Raw genomic sequence first — 19,616 nt, forward strand, 5'->3', positions numbered from 1 at the left:
ACATAATGTGAATGAAACCAGCCTTTGGCTTTTCTGCATGAGGGGAATTTTGTTTGTTTTGAAAGGATTAAGCGGAAATTGCGTGATTTATTCTGCTTAACTTGATGAACGTGTGTAGCCGTAGCAGGACTTCTGAGGGGAAAGCAGTGAGGGAAGCGGAGGGTTTCTTATCGTATTCGTTTTCTTTTCGTCTACTACTGTTTCAGTTGTTTCAGTTCAGGAGAAGCTTCCCCAGAGAGAGTAAACTTCGCGCTGATAGACGCTAAGATGGAAATAGAGAAGGAAGTGAAGAAGGTAAGCTTTCCTCCTCTTAAAAGTGTTCTCAGTCGGTATCTTGGACCAGGGAACGCCCTGAAAGGTGCGTCGACGACGGGACAGGTGGCTAAAAAAGTCCCACTTCAGGCTGATTTTAGGGTTTACGTTTTGGTTTGGATTTTAGACACGTACAGGGTATGTTTTTGGATTGAGATATATTTTTTTAAAATTAATCTTCCAAATACTTAAACAAAATTAGGAGCTTATATAGTTGTTATAAAATTTTGTTAACAATCTCTTTCTCGGTCCATAAAAAGAGCTAATCTCTGCCCCCTTTCACTTAGCACGGTTACTTCCCTTTAAGAACAAGTTCTCACCCAATAACCCTGATCCCTTCAAAGGCTCTATTTTTGATAGGAAAAGTCAGTGTGACAGTGAAGGATAATCGTCTGAATGTATTCATGAGTGAATGTCACACAACTGCCAAATCTCTACACCACTGTCAATTATGTTTCCAATGAATTTTTATACTTTGGTCTCTATTAACTCTTATAAGCGAGATAAACGTAGTTTGTCATTGCCAGGCAGGGGATAGTTAGTGTAGTGATAGTCAGATAGTGTCAGATAGCTACTGTTTCTGACAGATATCACATTTACATCACATTTGTCTGAATTTGTCCATGAAATAATTATTTATTTAAACTAGAGCTCCTTTCAGATGCACATCCTTGCTTACATTCGTTTGATAAATTGCCTCCTTGTACCCAGTCCACTTATGATCCATAAATCCTAGTGTTAGGAATTAAATTATCCTTGCGGGTTAATGAAAAGTGCTGTGCAGCACATGAGAACCTTTGCAGTCCTTGCACAGGCCTGCAAAGATGTGGCAGCAGTCGAAGGGAAGCACTTACTGCTGCAGCAGCAGAAGGTTGGGATGTATTGGACGTAAGTCATTTCATGAGCTGAAAATTTAAAATCGCTGTCCTCTATCACCTCGTACATCTGTAATCTCTGTATTGGTAAAAATGAAAAGAGGGAGTAGTTGAAAATAGGTCAACAACAGTTTTTTTTTTTTTTTTTTTTTTTTTTTTTTGTCCATACTGCTTGTGTGGCATGAACCTAATGAGTGGTTTGCTCCTTCTAGTGTCGTACTCCAAGGTGTTATGTTATTATTTTGTCAGTTAGTTAGAGAGGCAAAAATAAAGTTGTCCTGCCATATTTGCTGGGAGGACTGGTGGCATTTGGTCACTGTTGGCAGCTGAATGACCCGGACAGAGCCCGGCTCACATCTGCTCCTAATCTCCAGAGGAGAAAAGTCTACTGTAATCGCAGGTTTTTGGTCAGAGAGGCCTGTAATCGCTGTCAGGCAATAACTGCTTTAATCACAAAGATCTCCCATGTGTTTCGGTAACATGGTCTTCAATTAAGCTCACTCCTTAAAAGTGAGTTGGTGTTCTGTTTTATAAGCAGAGAAATGATCAGTGCTGCCATTGTGTTTAATTTAAAATGCCCAGACCTCGGTGAGAGCCAGTTCTGACTCTCTCATAAACAGGTTTTTGTGGAAGAAACTCCTAATTTGAGCTACCCAATCTTCTCCTTTTTCTTAAAACCAGTAGAGATTTTTGTTATGAACTGTTGACTGGTCAAGCAAGTGACCCACTCACAAAAAAAACACATCTGTCTTGAGGCATTAAACCATAGCTGCTTAGTCTGATGCCTAACAGTTTGGTTCTCTTTTCATCCATGAGCAAACCTACTGCAGAACTAGTTCAGAGAAGAAGTACTCCTGGTCATGGTCAGAAGGAGGTGGTCTGTTCAAATGTGTACTAGTAAACTTTCTGTTTTAACTGCCTTGTTGCCGAGAATTGTCACCAGGATGAATCATCCTGCAGGCTTAGTCATAATGCAGAGTTACATTGATGATTAACATCAACTGCTTATGTGGATGGGGAAATTGTGTTTCATGGAAAGAAAATGTATCCTCTGAATGACCTCAGTTAAAATGGCCAGCTGGCCTCACTTTGCCCCCAACTGATATTTGCACTTCCTAAAGTTGTGACCATTCAGCGTGGTCGTTCAGTGATTTTCCCCAAAATTTGCTTTTTGCTTTCCATGTGTTTCAGCTGATGTTAGTTGAGTCAGTTCCTTAAAAAAAAAAGTTATTTTAAATTCTCAGCCCTCAACCTGAGAACAAACACAACAGCCTGAACAACTTTCAGGTACCCCCGGGAATGTTGTTACCCCAAAGAAGGCCTGAAGTTCGAACGAGATGCCTGCACAGATTTGTTTTCTTGTTGACTTTATAAATTGAGAACAGGAAAATGTGCCCTGAAGGTACTTAATTTTTGTTTTCCAGTCAAGTTTGACTTTAAAACTTGAATTGTGCTGCCTGCAGCAGAGAAAGCTGGAGAGTACATGTGTATCTTAACCGAAGTTCATTGATGTTCACCGTTTTTAATTATCGTCGCAAATCATGTTACATTTTTTTTTTTCTCTCTCTTTAACATCTCTCAAAAGAGGACAGTGTCACTCTGTAAAGCGCAGTGAAAGCTTAAAGAAGATATAAACTCGGGCATCAGAACTGTGCTGCCACAGACAGCAGTCCCTGTCTGCATTCCAACGCGCTGACTGTCTTTTGAGTCAAAAACAAGCCTCTTGACAGCAGGGGTGCTTGCTGGGATCCCATGAGGCTTTGAGCTTTGTTTACCATATATGGTCACAAGCAGAAGTTATGGCTGAAATTGGACATGAGCCTTGTTTGACGCGAATGTGTGTAAATTGGATGTTTAAAAAGTTGGGTAAACTGGAGGGGATCGAAGTTTTGGCTTTCAAAAAGGAAGGCTTCCGATTCTACACTTCAGATGACATTTTTCTACCTGAGCCCTGTTTCCCTTGTGTTTTTAAGTTGTTAAGAGACTCAAATCTTTGCAAACAGGCTCATTGAACCAAAACATTATGAACAACTGCAGTGTGATACATTTTATTTTTTACCACAATTAAATCAGGCAAAATAGAAGCGCTAGTAATTGCGACTGACGGGCTCAGATTGTGTTCAGATCTGAACACAAGGGTCTGACAGCATTCTGGATAGGTTCTCTAACCTTTGACTTCTACAGGCTCAGTTGTGTGATCACTGTGATTAAAGCATGCGTTGTTTGTGCTGGAGCATCACGCCATGTGATGTTTGCAGCAGAAGAAGTCATGACCGTTCTAATCATAATCAGATGCACGATTTTGTTTTTATTCTTTCCGTTTTATTTATTTTTCTTTTAGAAATCATAATTTGAGTTCTAGAAAAAACTGCTATATATTTTTTTTTTCAATATAATATTTTTGAATACACATGCCGTTGTTTTAAGTGACTTTTAACTAATTAAATGGGGAGTTTAAATTTGGTAGCAACTGAGCATGGATCAGGATATTGTTCTCTGCAAGTACAAAGTACAGTACATATACAGTAGTGTTTGTTCATTAACACTTCACAGAGCTACAGTTCTTTTTTTACCCCCAAACTATACAGTGTTACCGCACCCTAAGCAGGACACCTTCCGCCAGACTTAAAGTAGAGTCCTTTCTATAATTTCATCAGAGACTTCGTCTGAATTGCTCGGCAGAAGCAAGCGCCTTTACTTTGTCATGGATGATTGTCTCATGTCACATCGCAGCTGCTGGTCATTGCGTTCTTGCTAAATGTCAGTCAGATTGCAAAGATTCTTGTGTCTTATCAACATTTCACACACGAATACAATGGAAATGTGGGCTGATGTTTCATCCTGGCTTTTAGTTTGAAATGTCATAATAACTTATAAAATAGGCACCAATCCAGAGACTTGCAGAGCAAAAGGAGTCTTCATTATCAGATGTTGAGTGCTATTGTCACAGGCTTAGATGGGCACCCTGAGCCCTACATGGCTCCCTCTGGGACACTGATCTTGGGTGAACAGTACCAGAACTGAATGATTTTGTTCCCCAAAGCCACATAGCCTTTGCAGGTCGCTGCTGCTTGCTCATCTCTGCTACTAAGTGTGTTAACATGATGCTGAGGAAAAAATACAAATTGTTGTGTTAGTTTGACTAAATGTCGGACTGCATATGAACAGGTTAGTACGATTAAAATTGCACAATGTCGATCTTCTTAACTGTTACAAAACGGTTTTAGATCAAAGTTTTCTGCATTCATTTGCTCAGCTAGACTCTAAAGGGCCTGGGTGCTTTTGACTTGCTCCAAAGTTCCACCTTTTTGCATATTTTTGTAAAAACATATTAGTATAATAGTGTATTAATACAGTCGAGTTCCCAATAAACCTGAAATTGTGACTGAAAATCAGCCAATTAAAACGTGATGGTTTCCAGACTGTCGACGTGCTCAATTAAAAGTCTGATTTTTATAACTGCAGCAACATCCGATAAAGTCACCATTCAAGTAACTTAAAGTAAAAACATCTGTGCACTCAAATCAGATTTGCTGACATGTCCCATGTTCTCCCAAAAAGAAAGTTAGAAGCAGCTTAATGTCTTGAACGGATTTTCACACAGTCCACAGCATCGCAGCCTCAAACATACTTCAAACAATATCTTGCTTCCTGTCCTGCGCATGTATTCTGGGACGAGGGCCGTGGTCCAGGGACTGCAACTGAAGCTCGACTCCACATGCATGTAGCCACACTGACTGATTTAACAGGCATGGCAGAGTGAGACGTGAGATCAATATCCAACCATTCAATGATCTTTTCTTTTTGTATGCTGTTGTTTTGCAGATGGCCCTCGGTCACGAGTTTGGTGCGGGGGCGGCTTGTTTGAAATGCAAAGACAAGTGTGAGGGCTTCGAGCTGCATTTCTGGAGGTTTGTACAGTATTTCTGTTCACTCTGCAATCCGATTTGACACCATACAAAATCGATTTTAGTTCTCTCCATTATCTACATCAGCGTCAAAACGGTCATTTAAGAGTAAAGTTCTATTGAACAAAATGTGGAGCCTTTAGGAGAGGATATGTTTAGTTGTTGAAATTATAAAACAAAACTAAAATATCAGACAGCGTTGGTGTAGGATTATGAATCAGGTCGGTCGTGAAGAAAAATCTGAAAGACAGAATTGATAAAAGCAAAACAAAGAAGTTATTTACCCAAGCTGGCTTCTTCTCTCTTGCTCACTTAAAAGGCTCGAATAGCAGCAGGAGTTAGCGGCCTAATTCAAACGTGTTGTTGTTGAAAGCAGACATCCCTCAGAGCTTCAAGTCCTCTTGACTTATTTTGAACAAAAGTGATGGCATTGTGGTTGGCGTTTGCAGCGACAGTTAAGCTTTAAGTGCTGCTACAAAGCAACTGTCAGAGGAGGCTGGGAACTGCCTTTGAGCCGTAGGAGTTGAGAGCACGCAGTGTATTGAAATTCTACAGTTCGTTGTACTAAAGTCACTGCGTGTAACAGTTAAACATTACTGGATGACTATCGCACTTAAAAATGGTGACCACCACCAGACACTGGTGTGTCTTTGCGTTGTCCTCAAGAAGTTAGTCATGTGTGCACAATTCTACACAAAGCTGGTTTTCCTGAGCCAGTGCTCCAACTAAGAGTTTTTGTGAGAAACATGGTAAGCATGGACAGGGAACCCTGGGAAGTCAGCATGCACGTACACTGTTCTGCAACACTGAACTGAATGCACTGAACCTACACAAGTTGAACTTCGTTTAAACAGTACCATTACTCTTTATCCTACTTCAAATCTGATGGCATCCTCAGGCTGAAGCATGCCTTGTTGTCATAAATTATACCAAAGTTGGACTGCAGATTTGAAGACGGCTGTGTTGAGGCATGTTAAAGTTGCTGATGTTTGAATTTAACACTGAAGCTGTGTTGACGTGCTGCTGGCGGAGATATGTAACCGACTGTTATTGATAAAGGAAATGTAGGTTTGATCAAGAATTCACAAAAGTGCACTTACGAAAATAGAAGGCAGCAGATATCAATTCAGTTGGAAGGTTTTCTAAAATGCGACAAAAAGTTAAGTTGGTAATTACTCAATTGGCTTGAAGCTTGTAACAAATGAAGATTCAATGACTCTCACTGTATAAAAGCCCTGGTGAGAAAATGCTGTCGGCTTTGTGGGACCTTTGAGCCCTCAGGCAGGACTGCATGAGAAGCTGTGCGTGACGCCATCAGTATAGCCTTGCGGTTTGGGCAGATACCTTGGAAAATCTTTGTCATAGGGTTGGATGATATGGCGGAAAAATTTAATCGGGTTGTTTTTTTTTTTTGTTTTGTTTTTCTCCCTCCACTCAATTTGATTCTTATTTATTTATTTTTTTATTTTATTTTTGTTATTCATAGAAATTTTAGTTCTGATTGGTCCCTTTTTGTTTTTTTTTTTGCATTTTTTTTTTCTAATCTAAAACAAAAAACTACAAATAACAAAAGAATTATTCAAATCAAACTCATCCGAACAAAAAAATGTATAAAAGCGCGTTCATTTTCCCCTTCTGGGTTTTGACAAAATAACCAATTAACATGTCTGATGGTACAAAACCAAATAATTTTCCCATTTGTCCGACAATATCCAAACTTTACATTCCATTTATGTTATACGTACTTTCCATTAACATCGCATGTAGTCTGTGATGGACTGTCCAATGACAGCTGGGATAGACGTATACAGTAGTTTATATTATTGATGTGTGCTCTTTGCATTATATCCTAATCACACTTCTCCAAACTTCTTTATTCTTCTTTTCTGGCATCAAGTTTTATTTTTGTTGATATTTGAATTTCTGAATCCATTGAAGACAATGAAAATAATTTGCGGTTACTTGTGTCTGTTATATTAAAAAAAAAAGATCACATGAAGGAACAAATTACAGCATTCAAGTTTTTGTTGCATTTTAAGAACCTGAGCTTTTTTACAAGAAAAGGCATTTGAAGAAATTAGACATTTTCCACACTGCATTAAACAGGTATAACCTCTATGATTTTGAAAAAGTAATCCGAGAGGTAATTCACTTATTCGAGTACTAATGGCGCTTTTCCACTAGCTCACTTCGGCTCGGCGCGCTATTGCGTGTTTCCGCTAGCACGCCGTACCTGCAACCGGGTAGACTTTTGGTACCACCTCACCCCTGGTTCCAAGCGGGCCGAAGCGTTACTAAAACGTGACGTCAGCCGACTGCCTTCCACTGATTGGCCGACGAGTGTCGTCACTTTTCAATACTGTTTTGTCTGGCGGCCAGGAGTCTTCTCTGGCTCTCTCCTCTTGCCTTCTGTGCGACAAAAAGCCACAGGGTGAGCAGCAACACCAGCGCCTCAATGTCCTCCATGCTATCCTCCTCGTATGTTGTTGTTGTTGTTCTGGTCGCGCAGCCGTGTTACAACGACCCCGCCCACGTCGAGGAGGCACGAAGTATACTCGTTTGTGATGGAAACACAACCAAACCGAGCCGTGCCGAGCTAGTGGAAAAGCGCCATAAGCATGTTCCTGTCCTTCTGTTTTTCAGAAAAATTTGTCGAAACTGCAAATGTGGCCTTACGGAACACGATGTGTCGATGAACTCGGAGGAGAACAAGAAGGTAGGCAAGCTGTTCGAGGACACCAAGTATACCGGCCTCATCGCCAAACTGAAGACGGACGGCATCCCCAGGTACCAGGATAACATGGTGACCATCACTTTACCTGCTCCTGCAACTGCTTACACAATGCCACCCAGCGCCTCATCCACTGTTGTGCAGCCCTCTGCCGCAGCAGGTTCTGCACAGCCTGCTGGAGCCGGAGCGGGTTCTGCACAGCCTGCTGGAGCCGGAGCGGGTTCTGCACAGCCTGCTGGAGCCGGAGCGGGTTCTGCACAGCCTGCTGGAGCCGGAGCGGGTTCTGCACAGCGTGCTGGAGCCGGAGCGGGTTCTGCACAGCCTGCTGGAGCCGCAGCAGGTTCGACAGTCATCAGCCCTTCGGCTTGGGCACAAGGTCGGCCTCAGGTTCAGCCTGCACCAGTCAGTGTCACACCAGTCAAGGCTAACAAAGTGCCCATCGCTGCCAGTGTCACAGCAGCCAGTGTGGTGCCAGTCCCCAAAGATGTGCCAATGAAGTCTGTCACTTATGAGTGGGCACCACCAGTATCCAACAAGTATCTGGTAAGAGCTCACATTAGTGATGAAATAACTGTTAGCTCAGATCCAAAGCATCATTTAAAAGGGCATTAAAACTACTAAACATTGTTTAAAAGTTATCTCCAAAAACCTTAATGTTTTCTGTAAAACTCAAATCAGTCCACCAACACCTTTTATTTCTCAGCCCCTAAAGAAAAAGCATGTGGACATAAAGACTGAATTGAGTTATTGGAAAGTAACAGTGAATACAGTGAGTCCTCGCTGTATGTAGACACCACTGAAGCAGCTGGTGTTATAAAAGCCTTCTGCCACTTGAAGTCCCAATAATATTCTCTTTTTTTAAAATTTATTAACAGTTTTCAGCAGGAAATTATAAAGCACTAATTATTACTAAGAATTAAATGTAATTTAGAGGCAGCAGCTTTTACTCAGTCTTTTAAATCGCCTGTGTTTAGTCTAGCGCTGTATTTGAAGGACTCGCTTTCCGGATGTTTTCTCACCAAAAGACATGACAGTTTAGCCTTACTCACTCTCTCATTGGTCCTCAACAAATGTCTCTGTACCTCATCGCTGTCCTTCACTTTTTTTTCTCTCCAATCTAAGCTGAAATGATATTTGTATTTTTCTTCTTGCCTCAGGCAGTCCGTTACATTGAACTGCTCCCACCTGAGAAGCGTCCAGTGGCTGGTACAGAGGGAGCTGCTTACCGTAGGCAGCAGATGGCTTGTCAGCTGCCTGAGCACGATCAGGACCCATCCATGTGCCATGAGCTTAGCCCCGCTGAGGTCAAGCTAATGCAGCAGTACGTCCGCAAATACAAGGATGAGGCCCTGGGGGTTGGAGATGTCATGCTGCCTGAGGAGATGGCTCAGGTTCAGGCAGGAAGGCAGGGTGGAGCCGTTGTTGGTGCTGGGGATACACCTGGAGCCGGAGGCTCTGGCTTTGGACCTGGAGCTGGTGTCGCTGCTGGGGCTGCTGGAGCTGCTGGAGCTGGTTCTGGCCCAGGGCTTACAGGCCCAGGTGTTGGAGTCGGAGGAGGTTTTGGACCTGCAGCTGGTGGAGCTGGAGCTGTTCGGGCTGGACCACTCTCAGGCCCTGGGACTGGACAGTCTGGTGGCTTCGGGCCAGCTGAAGGAGCCATGGCTACCGCTGCCACTGCTGGAGCCATGAGTGCAGGACTACCACCAAGGAACTTTGTAAGAGAGTTTTTGTGCTTACTTTTTGCTTATCAGTCTGTCTATTCCTCAGTCACTGTCCTGGTCGTGTGAGTTAAACTTACCAAGACAAGCTGTTATAATCAAAAATCATTTTTTTTAATGCGAGTTAAGAAAAAAAAACTGCGTCTTGGCTGTGTTAATATCATCATGTTTGAGCATATCTGGAGTTTGCATCAACCAGCAAGAATATATGGCAAGAACACTGTATGACATGGTTGTATAGTTTAGGCAAACTCTTCTTCTGTGAGAGGATCCACAGTGAGGTGTAGCAAGTGTCCTTGGACAGCAGTGTACTTTTATTGTGTTGTAGGTAACGGCTCACGACAGTGTTGTTTCAGGATAATTTTGCCTGTTGAACTATTGAAATTCATCAGTGTCTGCTTATGATCCTTCATCACAGCTGCAGTTCTTAACTTTCTTGTACTATTAGCCATCGCCCAGATTTTTTTTTTTGTTTTTTGCTGCTGAACCCTTTGGGAGGTCATGACTTCAAGCTGTGAGCCAGAGTTACAAAATAATAAATCTAATACAGTCTGGGTCGAACTCATGACTTTGTACATGACTACCCAATGACTAAATTACAGTAATTGAATATATTTATGTATTTGCTTTCACAGTGCATCACTGTTGGGAGCAATTACCAAATAAGATGTTGTTATTCCTAGACAGGACACTAGGTGGGGCTATGAGTCCAACTCTGACAGTGATCGCCATTCTGGAGTATGGATGTGGAATGGCTTAAAATTCATGGTGGGGAATGAGTCACAGTGGAATTTTTTTTTTCATAGTCAAGCATTTAATCAGTCCCCTGTTTCATATGTTTCTTCCTGATTTTCGTTCTACTGTTTAAAAACATTCAAACGTGTTGTTAAGCAGCACTTGTACAAGAGTTCTGGTTGCCGGTCAACATCAGAAATGATGAGTTTTGCACTTTTCTTCATGTCTTTTCATCTGTTTTGTCTATGTTTGTCAGTTGCTCAAATATTCTCTTGGTGTTAATTTGATTCTCCATTTTTATGTTTCAGTGTGGTACACATTGTTTTTTACTCTACGCTGTTATAGTGTAAACTCGTTTTAAATTAAAGTAACACGGGAATATTTGGCCATTTTTTTTGTTCTTTTGCTCCTCTACAGTTGTGTGATGTAATGTAAAACAAATCTAATTAATGTTAAGTCATACACATTAATTTGTCGTGATGTTGAAGAAGCTAACAAGACGCCCTCAAAACCCACAAAAAATGTGAAGCGACTGTGAAGTAAAACAGTGTGGTGCTGGGCTGGAAACCAAAGTCGGGATCTGCCGTATCTCAGCCCCCGGCCTGTCTAGGGCGGTCTCAGGCCTGTGCATAACAAAAGCCAATGTTCTCCAGGATGAGGCAAAAGCACATACTTTTAAGCTTCACAAGCTTCTCTAGTTTTGCTTTAAGCTCTGACGTCGTCACCAAACCAAACTGATGTCCCTTTGTTTTTTTTCTTCTCCTTCAAGTCGTGCCATCACTGCCAGCAGCCCATGGGCCTGGGTGAGCCAGCCGTTTATGCTGAGCGGGCCGGCTATGACAAACTATGGCACCCGGCATGCTTTGTGTGCTGTACCTGCAGTGAACTGCTCGTGGACATGATCTACTTCTGGAAGAAAGGCAAAATGTACTGCGGACGTCACTATGGAGACAGTGAGAAGCCTCGATGTGCAGGCTGTGATGAGGTGATCTAAAACCTTTTCCCTTCCTTTTTTAAGATATCAGGTTTTGCTGATGATTGTGTCGTTGTTGGAAAACGGTCAACATTCTGTTACGTGTATTTCCACAGCTGATCTTCAGCAATGAGTACACTCAAGCAGAGGGGCAGAACTGGCATCTGAAGCATTTCTGCTGTTTCGAATGTGACTGCATCCTGGCTGGAGAGACGTATGTGATGGAGAAAGACAAGCCTGTCTGCACACCCTGCTACATGAAAAACTATGCTGTGGTGAGTCAGTTTTTTGAGTACCTTACAGTTGGCTCACATTAAAGATTTTAAATATGATAGAAATGCACATTTGTGAAGACTTTTGTAAGATCCAAATCGGTACAGCCAGATATCTACAATGGAGCGTCTCCAAAAGGTGAGCCGTCTTTGGTCAGACAGTATGAGAGTAGTGAGAGGAGGAGACGGGGTGTTGGAGGCTGTTCTGGAACAAACCAGACGCATACTGGCTTGAGCTCGCCTCCTACAGGATCAACTGCTGACATTTTGGTGCCAGATACCACAGAGTACCGTCAGGTCTCGTACTGTCCGTGCCCCGGAGGTTAAGGCCGTTAGTGTGGCACACAAAGGCCTAACAGCTCATTTTGGAGGTGGTCATGTTGTTTTGACTCATTATTGTAGTCGATTCTCAATTATTTGTTTTTAAAGAAAACCGTTATCCATAAGTACATTTAGAATTTTATTTTGTGCATATTGTCTGCGTTTGTCTTTTTTTTTTTTTTTTTTTTCTTTAACTTGACATGCCTTAAAGGGGAACTGCGGTATTTTCAACATTAAGCCTCTTTTCTGAGTCGTCTGCAATGTTTTAGAACCCCCCTCACCGCTTTTTTGATGTTTACTACTGTCTCCGGTATTTGCCTAATTTTGATTCATCTCAACCTGCTTCAGAATGGCAAGTCATTCGCATGTCCTAAAAGGTCCGTAAAAGCACCATAAACGTCCGTTTTCAAAATCATCAACTCACCGGAGTGGTTACTGGTGTGCACTGGTAATCCATATCAAATTTCGTTACGAAAAGTTGCTTCTGTCGTGTTTTATTTGGCGCTCGCACTATTTTCTTCACGGTGGCGGAGTAATATCAACGAACATCCGGTACAAAATGTCAAATAAAACATGTTCCTGAACTATAGGAACTGTGTTGTTGGACACGCATGGCTTTACTTCCGAGGGGAAAATAAATGATTTCCCCTTGTGTGGGATTATAAAACGTCTAACTTTACGCCCAGTAATTGCTGCAGATAAATGTGCTCTTGAGGCTCTTGAACAGTAGACTGATATTTGATTTTGGATTTGAAATCAAAAGATTCGAATAAAAGGGATCCTTAATATTTAATGGCATCTTTCTGTATCACATGGTTGTTGGTTGTCAGAAGGACGAGCTGCTAGATTATTATATTAAATAAATTGCATCCTGGCGATAGCTGATTTGACGCTCTCAGAATGGAAAAGACATCCAACAGGTGTGTCGGCGATGCATTCAGCCAACGAGGGAGTAGTTGTGTCATCTGAGAGGTCGTTTCCATTTGATGCAGCCAAATGCGAGCAACCCGCCTGTTCTGACTCCAGCCACCTTTAATGATTCCAATGTAGGAACTTAAAGTTGGGCTGGGAGATCTTTTTCTGGAACATTTTTTTACATATTGCTTGAAATACTCTTCACACCCCCATTGCAACCAATTAATTAAAAGTTTTGACACAAATATGAAAAGTTTTAGTGGCCTCTAGAACGAACAATCCAGGAAAAACACTATCCAATCATACTGAACGGACCGTTAACGATGATTGGATTCTGATGCGTCTATCAAACTGCAATCTGCTCCTCCCTCCCCCTCCCTCCCCCCTGTGCGCGTACCCTTCTTCGTGAACGAATTACGCGTCCAGAAGCTTGGCAGGAAGCTAAACTAGAGCCAGCTTGGCTAGCACCTAGCATTATTAAACGTATAGTTAGCATACTAAATACGGCAACGATCGATGCTTGCTGTCAGAATAGCGCTCGTGCACCTTCGTGCTCGTGCGCGTTCATGTACTCTAGAGGCGTGGCTTCGGGGGGAAAGTGAAGAAAAGGGTTGGGACTTTTTACCTGTGTATTTTCAAAATGCAGCTTCGCTGGACTCAAAATCCAGGATCTCCTACCCTACCTTTAAGGATGTTCTGCAGCATCTAACCATCATGCAACACACCACCTCTTTTAATCTCACTCAGGCAAGAAAGAATAACCCTGGGAGCAGAGAACTAACCATGACAGAAAAACGGCTCATATTTTACTGTATCTGTCTACATTCTAAGGAATTCCTATAGTCACGTCGGCCAAGCCTTCATCCTGCAAAATGACAATGGCCCCAACACGCTGTTTGTCAGCCAAAGCGGCTTGCAAAGACAAACACAGGAAGGTGTCAACATTACAGTGCTGTGTAATGAAAAAAACAGGCTGCTCAGTTTCTAGTGTCAGCTTTTCACTGCCTAGGTTGGCATCTGTTTTTATTAAGGATATAACTTCTATAGAATTAGGTCTCTTCTTTTATATGTTACGACATGTCAAACTTGAAACTTTGAGACTTTTACCATCTTAAAAATAAGAATGTGGAGTGGATGCATCGAGGGTTAGGGCAACCAAATGTTAGATTGGAATCATTTTTGTTTGCACAACTGAAAAATTAGATTCAACATCGAAAACGGCTCTGTTCTTATCAAGTCTTCTTATTAAATGATGGTGTGCGTCCATTGCCATAGTGTTGCCTGGTGAAATAGGTCTTACTTTTTAGAGGATTTCCATTAGCGGCGCATACAGCAAAGGATAAACGCCCACAGTTATAAGCAGTGATGTATAGTGAGTGCTTTGCCATATTTAGCAGTAGCTTCAAACTGTCACCTCTCTTCTGTTGTGTCAGTAAGAAACACAACAAATCTTGGCATATAACTAATGTTAGAGAATCACTAAGTGAATGTTGGCCACCCAAAGGCAAGAATGTGAAGCACTCGGCATGTGTTTACATGAGCTATCTGACATATTCCCCAGTAAAACCAGTGTTTTTACATACCTTTATACCTGTCTTGACTTTTAAATGTTACGACGTACCTTCTTCCAAATCAACAGACAGTTGTTTAATTTGACGTCATTATGTCCTCCCTCTTCCCAGAAATGCTCCGCCTGCCAGAATCCGGTGGAGCCTGAGGCTCAGAGAGTTTCCTACGGTGAGCATCACTGGCACGCCGAGCCGCATTGCTTCAAGTGCTCTGGCTGCACTAAGTGCCTGATAGGCCAGCGCTTCATGGCAGTGCAGAAATTCCTCTTCTGCTCCGTGGAGTGTAAGAAGAAAGTCATGGCTTAGAGAGCCAAAGCAACTCCCTCATGTTCTCTATGACCACTGGTGAAACCTGGACTGGTTCAGCTGAAACTAATCCCAGAGCAGAGAAAACAAACACTGGGAAGAAATGGGTTGTACTTGTGTTGATATGGAAAAAGAGTGCCTGCTATGTTTAACATAAAGATCTATAGTGCAGTAGCAGTGAGTCTGACCATGGAAGAACACAGCACTGGCATCTCATTTCTGACCCAAAGGTTTTGCTGAACATTTTTTGGTTTTCACCCTAAATTAATTTTTTTTGTTTGTTTATTTGTTTTGTTTTTCCTCTCTCTCTTCTTCTTCTTTTTTTTTTTTTTTTTTTTTTTTTTTTTTTACCTTTTTGGGTGGTTGTTTTCTTGCACTCTTTCTATTTACAGATTAGTTTTTCTTTCTCTTAATTTCCTTTTGCTAAATCTGTCTGTTTGGTGCCATCTGAGATGTTCCACCCCCAAGAATAGCCTACTGTTGATTTAATGTGCAAACTTTTACTGTTGTCCTCATACAGAAGAAACTACTGATACTCTCCTCTGTGCAGTATTAATGTCCAGGTTTGAATTCAACAACAGTTAAGACAGAAGTTTTAATCTGTGGCAGTTTTTGACTAAATTTAACTTTCTGACCTTTGACAGTTTACGAATTACCCAAGCTTTAATATATAGAGCAGGTCACGGTACCAATTTATGAAGTGCAATTTAATGGCAGTGTCCAATATGTATTTACACACTGGCTCTCTTGTGTGTTCCTGTTGGTTGAAGAAAATGCTGCAGAATTGACGTAATAACTGCCTACCGCAAACCTACTGCCTAGGTTTCAGCTTGCTCTAAGAAAAAAGGTCTTTGGCGTTTGATGTACAGGAACAAAAAAAACTAACAAAATAGTATCTTCTGATAAATAAAGAACACAAGCAAATTATAAACATATCTGCTATCAATCCAGGACTACAGAAAATATGTTCAGACTCAGCACTTAAATGTCACATGTATCATCTGCTGGTCCTGTTAAGAATATGCACTATGAAGCACTTAACTGTGTAGCTGCCGTGCCCAAAATCATTTGCATGACTGCAAATAACTATTATAAAGCAGCAAACGTGACTACATGTATAAAGATTGAGCTCTCTAAGAGATAAGCGGTGCAGTATTTAATTAAGACAATGACATTTTGTGCCTTTCTTTCTTGGTTTTTTTTCTTTGTAAAACCTTTTTTTTTTTTTTTTTTTAAATCGACATTTTTAGTGCCCTATGATGCCAATTGCCTTTGTCATTGTCGACATTTTGACTCGTCACAGGTGAAATCGGTGATGCCACAGCTTGGTCGTATGTTCCCGCAGGACCTTTGCTGAGCGGAAATGCATCCATCGTTAATACATTTCTGCTTTCTGTACTGAGACGAGTCCCAATGGCTGGTGATTTTAAAAAGGCTTGTAGCAGCGGCTTTAGCTTAACAGGAATGTGGCAGAACTCTTTTTCACATGCTCCACAACAGTCATAAAGAAAATATGGGGGGGTGGTAACTTAACATTTTTGATTTACAGACAGACTCCCCATAGCAGGGAAACCACAGGTGTAACCATTAACCTCATTGATGTTTTCCTTCCAGTAAATGATCTAACAAGCTATTTCATTGAGCCAATGTGCAGAACAGCAGGACACATATAATTGGACAACAGCCATTGTTGGGGTTAATTCTGTTGGCTGTTATGGCATATGTCTGACAATGGTCTCCTCAGTATATTGATCTTCATAATTCCCATAATGGCTCCAGGCTGAGCAGGTAATTAATTAGTTTAAGTGAAAAAAATAAAACGGTGGGAAGGTTTTGCCGAATCGCAGCAGCCGAGCAAACTTCTTCTCCAACCTCCTTGTATTTATGTCATGTTGGTAAAGCACAGTCTGCAATACCAAGGTCTGCCATGAAGGGGGGGGGGGGTGGGTTGTAGAGGAAAAAGCCAACAAAAATGTTGAGGCTTGTATTCCCATTCACAATGTGGAAACTGCACAATTCAAGGAAGCTCCATCTCCTAGGAGGGCATTGTCTTAAATAGCTGCGAGCTTGAAGTTGCACTGCTGTTTTTCACTCTTTCGACCACAACTCCGCCAGACTAGATGGGACCATGTTGCCTGGCCAGCTCCAAGATCAGTCGCCCCCTTTTCCAATATCACACAAAGTCAGGGCATCGGTGGTATCGCACCTGCTGTAAAGTTTTCATCTTAGAGCAAAAGCTTTGTGTGTTGGAAATGAACATGATTTGTTTTTTACTTGAATGCTTGTGCTTCCCTTTTTCACAGGGATTTGCATTGTGACTTATCTCACTCTGGGATTTGCATTGCATTTGTAATCCGTCTGTAGAAACAAGCTTCATATGTCAGCCTGGTAGGATGGTGGTAAAGTCCAAACATATAAGGCAACTAAAGGTAAGCTTCATCCACCTCTGCACTGCTGTCTTAATAAGAAAAAAAAAGTCAAAGTTTCCATGGGAGAGACGCTCTGTAAGTTCAGCTTGTGGAGGATCTGATCTCCATTAATCATACTCGGAGCTCGCACTGACAGAATCCAAGTCATAAGTCCCCGTCATGAATGTAGGGCTGCATCTGCGTAAACCATATTCAATATGTAAACGGTGAGTCAGAAGAGTGAAGAGAGATAAGAAATTGAATTGAGATGAGATTTGTAAATTTCTTGGAATATGAGTTTTTAGTTTCTACAGCCTTCAGACATGGTGCCACAGTGTTTGTACTGCAGAGATCTTAGTCATACAACATACAAATGAATATATTTAAGTTTTTACTACTAACCCAGTAAACTCTGGAGCAAACGGAACATTTAAGGGAAGCTTCTTTGAAGGTTATCACCATGTCGTCTGCTGCCAGGCCCTCCATGGAGCTGCCAAAAATGTGCAGAATGTTTTTTATGTCTCCTCTTTTCACCAGATTTTCCTGAACAGAATGCACATTATGGATCCATCTGTTCCACAAATCAGTTCAAGGCAACTCTTAAAGAGAATTTTATTTCCTACTACTGTCAGGAGACTAAAGGTGAAGAAAGAATTTAGGTTTTAAGTTTACCTGTAACAACGGAAATCCAAGAAATTTCAGTACTTTCTAAATCTCTTGATATGTCACCACTGGGACTACGACATAATGAGTAGCAGTGTTTACACTGGTTCTTTGAAAGTTTATGAATTGATCATTTATATCCCACTGAATAAAATAATTGCAATATTCTTGTCTCGTTTGTTTAATTTTGGTCCTTGAAGAAATTTGGTCGATACTTCTAGTCATTTATGCAGAAATATATATATTTAAAAAAAAAAAGTATTTTACAATCATTTAAGCAACTTTGAAGAGCAGAACATCTTGAAAAAATGAACATTCCTGAAAAAACAACCTTGAAACATAAAGGAGAAAACAGAACATTAAATAATTGTTAGTTTAATGAATTGATTAAAGGCTACTTTTTGCACATGATGCTAGAAAGCTTAGGGACAGATATATCAGATAAACCTTTTGATATACAGTAAAGCTGGTTGAAGTCCACATGCACATTATTTTAGTCTTTTTTAGTTCACTCATCAGTTCTATTAAGATCTTAAATTTTAAGTCGGCCGCAGAGAAGCTTTGCATGCATTGGTATACAGTACGTAGTATGCAGGCGAGGTGTGGGTAACTGCAATCCTCCTCCACAAAACAAGCATCCATGTTGTTCTTCTGTTCCTTGTCTTCTTTGATATGTTTCTTGTCTGAACAGATGGATCCAGTCTCTTAGTACATGAAGTCATAAAGTTTTGGCTGTATACAGCCAGACCCTCCAGGACTGGTGCAGATGATTAAATTCATGCCACACAGCCCTCATGAGCAGATGTGGAAATATGAAACTGCCTTTAAGAGCAACACACAGTTGTGAAAGTGTCCGCAAGTTACATTTTTGCTCTGTTTTTAGTCAGGAAAATGTTTTGTTTCTTTTTAGTACTGAACATTGAACATTGAGACCAAAATAAAGGGAAAATCCAAATAAATTAGTGGTAAGAAGCCTGGATACCTCCATTCAGCTCAAGGAATTTGAATGAAAAACATTTACTAATCATTTCCCTCAGTCCTCATTCATGTATGAGACGCTCTTTTTAATGGCACTTATAAATATATTGTCTAATTTCATGCAAAACTTATCCTCAGATTCAGTTTAGTCTTTGAATATCTTTGTCTCGTTGTGCCTATTTATCATGGTTGCAACATTTTTATTCTTTACAGCAGCAATACTTTCAGAGATAAGGACACAATCACCTACGGTGCTTTTTAATCTTACGTTGCACCTGTGATTTTATTCCATGGGTATTTGCAGCTTTTCTTCTCCACATAGTTTTGGTTAATATTCATGATTTTCTGGATTAATAAACATAGAAATATTGCTAGAAATGAAGCATTCTATTTATACACAATTTCACGAAGTAAGTGATGCATGTACTCTGGTATTAAATGTGAGATTATTCAAATTAACTCAAGGTAAGTAAGTTTGTCTATTAAGATTTTAAAACTGCTCTTGAACATATTTGAAACTTTCAAGCAGAGGAACAGGAAGGAGTAATAGGAGAATGGAGAAGGGAAAAATAACAAAGGACGGAAGGAATCTAGAACTCCTTGTAAAACAATATGTAAATATCCATATACAAACTTCCCCTCTCAGACTTTCTAGAAAAACTCTGTAGTCCAGTCTAATCATTAACTGTAGTCTTTGTGGGGTTTTTTGGGGGGTCCCTAGCATTGTATCCAGCAGATGTCACTCTTTCCTATGGACACGTGGTTTATAAACTACAGATAAGGTGCCTGACTTAAAAGGTCCTGTAAGAAAGGTTTAAAAGCATCTGCCTGAAAACATGTAAGTACCTGTTTAGCAAATGTGTGGGCTCTATTATTCTAATAGTCTATGTTTCATCTGTAAACATTATCCTGCCTGTTCAGCCAAAGTATCTC

General features: G+C 40.9%; 1 protein-coding gene across 1 annotated transcript; it reads left to right on the forward strand.

Annotated features, from left to right (window-relative positions):
* The first annotated feature begins 115 nt into the window (after positions 1 to 115).
* On the forward strand, positions 116 to 17,872 carry tes (testis derived transcript (3 LIM domains)). The gene is made up of 7 exons (XM_075470524.1): positions 116 to 294; positions 5,013 to 5,098; positions 7,739 to 8,369; positions 8,984 to 9,541; positions 11,049 to 11,264; positions 11,369 to 11,527; positions 14,443 to 17,872. Exons 1-7 carry the CDS (start codon positions 268 to 270, stop codon positions 14,632 to 14,634), a joined length of 1,869 nt encoding a protein of 622 aa, XP_075326639.1. The 5' UTR covers positions 116 to 267; the 3' UTR covers positions 14,635 to 17,872.
* Positions 17,873 to 19,616: the final 1,744 nt, after the last annotated feature.

Source organism: Odontesthes bonariensis, chromosome 7, assembly GCF_027942865.1.
Source record: "Odontesthes bonariensis isolate fOdoBon6 chromosome 7, fOdoBon6.hap1, whole genome shotgun sequence".
NCBI classification, from domain to species: domain Eukaryota; kingdom Metazoa; phylum Chordata; class Actinopteri; order Atheriniformes; family Atherinopsidae; genus Odontesthes; species Odontesthes bonariensis.